We start from the raw sequence: 6,178 nt of genomic DNA on the forward strand, positions 1-6,178 counted from the left end.
CGGTTTTTTCCTGTTTTTGTTTTGTTTTGCTCTTTCTTTGGTTTTAGGACTCGAACCCACCCGTGACCTCATGGTCACAAGGTAACAACTTTACCGCTGCGCGAAAGCTCCCCTTCCCCGGACCCTGCAGGGAAAGACTGCGTACAAAAGAACTAAAGTGGTTGGACCCTTCCCCGAACCATACGCAAGCGGGAGCTAGGTGCACCGGGCTGCCCTTTTTTTCTTTGTTTTTTCGGTGTTTGGTCTGTCAGCAGCGTGAAGCATGGTAGTGCTTCGTGTCTGCGTGAGCGCAGTAGTGCTTCCCGTGAAGCAAAGTAGTGCTTAACCCGCGAACAGAGCACAATTTGTGCTTCTGTCGGGAAACACAGTTTAGTTTGTATTGGGAGCACAGTTTAGTTCACACTGAAGCACAAATTGCTACTAGCTGGAAGCATAAATTTGCCCCAAAAAAGTTCATCAAAATCTACCAACGTGGGATAGTTTGAAAATCTCGATGCGAGAAAGGCAACGGAGAAAACAGTTCGTGATTTGGACACGCGGTTCAGAAGATAAAACATTTGAAAAAACGGATCTACAAATAAACACACAAACAAACCCATCGGTGCCTCCCATGCATGGGAAAAAATGCCGACAAAACTCCCTGGTTGCAAAAAGTGTCGCACATGCAGTGCACCACTTGTCACCACCAGAGGAGGTGTGAGTGACCTTTGCTAGGGGTACCCCTTAACGATTTCGGAGTACCATTGTAGTTACGAACATGGTTGTTGGCATTGGCCTATTATTGCATACGCCTACCCCAGGAAGGTGCCTGTAAGAAGCTGATACTAACTTGGTTCACTATAGTTAATTTGACTACTACTGTGTTGCGTCACCTGAATCCTGGGGCATGATTACCAGTGTGGTTACGAACATGGCTGTGGGATTGGGCGTATGGCACGCCTACTCTAGGACAAGTTGATACTAGCTTGGTTCACCATAATTAATGTGACTACTACTGTGCAAATAGTATTATCTTGTCAATATTAATGCCATTAAAGACGTAATATATTAGTATCATTTGTCCTGTTTATATACATGCTTCAGCATTGTACAGTCATTCCATCTGGGTGGCATAAACATGATTTTTACTCGGTTAATTCCTTGGCATGTATGAAGTTTGTGGAAGCTGTATGTGCTGTTTAAAGCCACCAAGTTGCTGTTATCGATTTGTTCTATCTTTTCCGTTATTTGCTATGTCACTAATACTCTCTTTTTGCCATCATGTGGTGAAATTGCACTGCAACAAATTGCAGAGGAAGTCTGATGAGTACGTAACCTATACTTCTACAACCTTCTATGATGTACAGTCTTATATGTGCAAATGACACATTTTTCATTTCGGAAGTGTCTATTTCTATGTACTTACTTACTTACTTACGAAGCCTTTTATCCCAAACAAGTTGGGGTAGGCTAGATATGAAACCCTTTCACGAGGACTTCCCAGGAGGTCACCCATCTTAGTACTACTCTCGCCCAAATGGGTTTCATACCCAAAAGACTGGCTAGTTTTTACGTTGGCTCGCCAAGCCTATCACAACTCTTAGATATGAAACCCTTTCACGAGGACTTCGTAGGAGGTCACCCATCCTAGTACTATTCTCGCTCAAATGGGTTTCATACCTATGGGACTGGCTAGTTTTTACGTTGGCTCGCCAAGCCTATCACAACCCTCCTCCTTTACCCGGGCTTGGGACCGGCTATGCCTAGAAGACATAGGCGGAGTTTGTCTATTTCTATGTCTACTTAGAAATTCTTATTTCCTGAGTATTGCACATTTTAGAAGTTGTATACAGCTTGGTTTACTTAGAGATAGTTATTTCGCCATGGATCGAGAGATGACAATCTCCTTCCATTTTTACTTCATTTAGTTTGGGTCTATGTTTATGTTTGTGCTTCTGCCTTCTCAAAACATAAGATATCTTGCATAACAATAAGTAAGATAGCCCGTCTCCATGGAATTGGGCAATATGGTTGTGTCATATGGTCTCCAGTATCTGTAATATATGCAGGACTAGCCAACGGTACTCAATAAGGAAATCTTATAGCTTTATCTGGTGATATTTGGATCAATTTGTGATGTTATAAATTATGACTTTGCATGAGAATTTAGTCTGGTGTTTTTCTTGTCAGTAGCACAACTGTTTTCAACCATCTATTGCACTAGCTGCTCTGCATGTACGATTGTACGTGGTTCTTATTTACGAAAATACAACAGTACTTTCGTGTTTGCTTTCTTTAAACACACAATAGGGCTTTGATTAAACGTAGCTGAAGTTGTAGATGGGACATACATATGCACATATCTATTACAATGAAACCTTCTGATTACTCGGTTTTTGCCCGGTTTTCCGTTAATTAACTGGGCAATTCTCTTCTGCTTAATTAATCGATGAGGCAAATCTTTTGCCTCCGTTTTGAAAAAAAAAACCTTCTGATTACCACCGTTCAGCTAATACTGTATTTAATAATAGTAATAATGTCCACCTTTTCTGAAGAATATGTTGTGACTGCTACCTTAATTTTGATAGTTACAATCTCTTATTTGATGATGACGAAGAGGATGGGAATCTACCAGAGAGAGCTGTTCCATTTTACAGAGTGGTTGCGCTCCCGGAGGGCCATCGGCAATGAAAAGCCTCGATATGGACAACTGGCTTGCTCTAGCAAATGATAGTGTGTACGAAGATGGCAGTTTTCGAGCCTGATGATGTCGTAATCTTATTTTATCTGCAACCGACTACGCGGTGCAGTTCATATGACTCTACTAGTGTACCATTATGTATATATCTTGAGTTAGAGTTGGCTTGCATGCCATGTACTGTATTTCATAGGCTTTGCAAGTGGAAGGTTATGTAAATAGAAGTTGATTGAGCGTTGTTTTAGAACATAAAGTGGCCCTATCGGAATATATGTTTGCCTCACTTCACACGTTGTAAAATACTTTGGTGACAATCTGATCAATTACTCCTGGCTTCAACTAGATTCCTACCTATATATACTCCGTAGAAAGATACTAGTCAAATGCTTAATGAAATCCCATGGCTTGCAATTTTTCTATTGTCTTGGAAAGTTTCTCATGGGATAAGAAGATAGATTGTGCATTCGATTTTCTAATCGTGAGTGGTTTGAAGGATGTTTCAGTGAAGGAGATGATGATCGTAAAAGGAGACTGGAAAACAAAGCGAAACAGAAGAGATTGAAAGCGATTGAAGTGACTAGTTGGAAGTCCCTGAAAGGGGAAAGCGATAATTGACTTTTCTTGAGTAGGGACCGAAGAAGGACGACTGTATTCATAGGGGCTTTCTTTCGAGAAGGCTTACCGGATACTATGCTGGCCCAATGCGAGGTAGTTCCTGATTGCCTTTATGCTTGAGTTTCGGCATTCTTTTACTCCAGTCAACTGTCATTTGACCAAAAATTGAGAACCAGTCAATGCCTAAAATAAGATCATAACCTTGTACATCAAGCACCCTAATGTAACGCTCTAAGATCGATGTGTCAGGCGTCTTCTAGTTATGCGCCGTCGTTGCCATGTCATTTGCTTACGTGTTGCTTTTTGCCTTGTCATCATCCGCATTGCATACGCCGTCGTTGCCATGTCATTTGCTTACGTGTTGCTTTTTGCCTCGTCATCATCCGCATCACATATGCATGTTTTCAAAACTTGCATACATCCGGGTTCCCCCAGTTCTCTTTGTTGTCTGTTCTGAGCCCAGACACACTCGCACGCGCCCGCAACACGTCCGAAATAGTATTTTTTAAGTGGCCGAAAAATGTTCTTGAAATGGGATGAGATTTGGGGTGCGGTCGTGTTATGATGTAGGTAGGCCGCCTGCTAAGTTTCATCGCGTTCGGAGTCCGTTTGATGCCCCAACGGATAACTATAGCGGCATTATAGTCGGTCAAACGTCGGACGTTTTCGGTCTCTGAAAACTGTCGCCGAGCTTTCCCTCTTTTTCCTCCCTAGACCATCTACACAGTCCACTACCAACCGCTAGGCCTCGAACCCCCTCCTTGCACAGTGCACAAACCCCCTCGCGTGCGTGTTCGAAACTCACCCGAACTCGACCCGCTCCGTCATCACCGTTGGGTCCGGATCATCCGCAAAGATCTATAAAACATTCTCCGTTTTTTTAATTGGACTCCCTAGCCTATTTTTCTCGACCGTCGGATCTAATCGGAGGGGCCCTAACCTAACCACTCACTATATAATCAGACCAATCCCTAAAACCTAGGCTGTCTATCCCATCCCCATCCTCCCGATGCCACCCCTCTCCCTCGGGATCCAAGCCCGCACCAGATCTAGATCCTCTCGGCCTCCACTCACAGCCTCCGCCTACCAGTCCACCGATCCATCCAACCACATCCTCCCTGTCTCCTGGACGAGTCCGGTCGCCGCAGCTGCCTTCATCCGCGCCCGCTAGCGGCAAGACCACGGCCAGGCCGTGCCTTCTCCCTTCCCTTCCTTTCACCTATTGCCCCCCGTGCTCGTGGATGCCCGGCGCCCGAGGCCTCCTGCCTCCCTGATGCTCATCGCCCTGAGCACCAGTGCTCCAAGGCCGGCCCTTCTGCAGCTCCCCATCGCCTCCCTCTCCTTCTTCCCCTGGTTCTTCTCTCTCCCTAACCTCGCGGTCTCTCCCTGTTTCTTCAGGACGAACAGGAGCATGCCCCGCCATGGCCGCCTTGTTCCGGAGCAAGCTCGCCGGCGTCCTCCTCACCCTAGCGCCGTCCGTGACCAAGTCCGGCCGAATCCGGACGAAATCGAGCTTCACCGCCCAAATCCGTCGATGCCTCGCCTCCTCCTTCGGGTCCCGACGACACAAGCCCTGATGACCCCTCTAGGACCTGCTGATGTCGCCAAGTTCCCCGCCGTCTCTGCCGTCCAGTGTGCCGTGCCCCTGGGCATCTACAACGAGCCCGCCTGAGCGAGTTGACCCCGGCCCTGCCTCGCCAGCCGCCGCCGACCTCCGTTCGCCTACATGCCATCCCCGTCGCCAAACCCTGCCGGCGTCGTCGCGTCCCTGCTTCCTCTGCTTCAAGGACGAGCCAGGCACGCCTCGCGTTGACCCTCTGAATCGACCGTGCTAGCGCACTCGTCAAACCGCTGCCTGCCTGGGCCACCGCAGCCTCCCAAGGCCCAAGCCAGATCTGGCCTCCCGAGCTGGCCCACTCCTCCACCGACCGGGCCTTGGCCCAGGGTGAGCACCCGCCCTCTGTATGCTCCTGTTGGGCCAGCGGGATTCGGCCCGACTCATGTTTTTTCCCGTGGAGCGTTTTACTAATTATCCAGGAGTTTGGCAGTTTTACAGAAAAGACCATAGCCTTCATGCATATAATTATTCATGAACAAAGCATCAGAATTAAACAAACTTTATATGTAATATGCTTAGAATTTTGTCTAGTTTCATAATATGCATGTTTCATCCATGTTAAAAATGTTTAAAATGCTGTTTGATTAAATTTGCTTAAATGCCATGCTAAAATGATTTATTTCATAACTAAATAACCGTAGCTCCATTTTAAATAAAATTTATATGTAATTGGGGTGGAAAAATGCCTAGATTAACATGGTGGCAGTACTTTGAATGTTTAACAACTCTAAAATATGGTTTAGGGCAGAACAGTACCAACTTTAAAATATGCACATGAGGATTTTTCCGGACTTGTTGCTTGTTGTTCCGGCCTCATTTAAACTTGCCTAGTTAGGTAGTTTTATTATGCTTCACCCTCTTGCCATGTTAACCAACATTTAATATTGTTGAGTAGATTAAGCGGGAGAGAACTAAATAATTAAATGTGGTGTTTCATCAATATGCAACTCGTTGCATATTGAGCTCCGCTTAACTTGTAGTGTTGTTTGAGCACTTTGCCATGCCATGCCTTTTTAAACCGGACATGCATCATACTTGCTTGTGCATCATGCCATGTTTATGCTTGGTTGTTTACCATGTTGTTTGCTCCTTTCCGGTGTTGCTTCTTGTTAGTTCCGGTAACGTCGCGTTTGTGAGGATCCGTTCGACTACGTCCGTTTGTCTTCTTCATGGAGTCGTTCTTCTTCCTTGTGGGATTGCAGGAAAGATGACCATACCCTCGATATCACTTCTATCTTTGCTTGCTAGTTGTTCATTCTACCGCTATG

The 6,178-nt window shown here is 45.7% G+C and overlaps 1 protein-coding gene across 4 annotated transcripts in view; it reads left to right on the forward strand.

Annotated features, from left to right (window-relative positions):
* Positions 1-3,019, forward strand: part of LOC119302293 (SAGA-associated factor 29 homolog A-like) — a 51,629-nt gene extending 48,610 nt beyond the window's left edge. For 2 of the 4 annotated variants that reach the window (XM_037579329.1, XM_037579328.1), the window contains 2 exons: positions 1,293-1,306; positions 2,568-3,019. In XM_037579329.1, the coding sequence (XP_037435226.1) occupies positions 1,293-1,306; positions 2,568-2,670 (117 nt within the window). In that variant the 3' untranslated portion in view covers positions 2,671-3,019. The remainder of the gene's footprint in view (positions 1-1,292; positions 1,307-2,567) is intronic. The other 2 variants (XR_005147446.1, XM_037579330.1) reach the window with 2 other exon arrangements.
* The last annotated feature ends 3,159 nt before the right edge of the window (positions 3,020-6,178 follow it).

The sequence above is a fragment of the Triticum dicoccoides genome, chromosome 5A (genome assembly GCF_002162155.2).
Source record: "Triticum dicoccoides isolate Atlit2015 ecotype Zavitan chromosome 5A, WEW_v2.0, whole genome shotgun sequence".
In the NCBI taxonomy this organism is placed as follows: Eukaryota; Viridiplantae; Streptophyta; class Magnoliopsida; order Poales; family Poaceae; genus Triticum; species Triticum dicoccoides.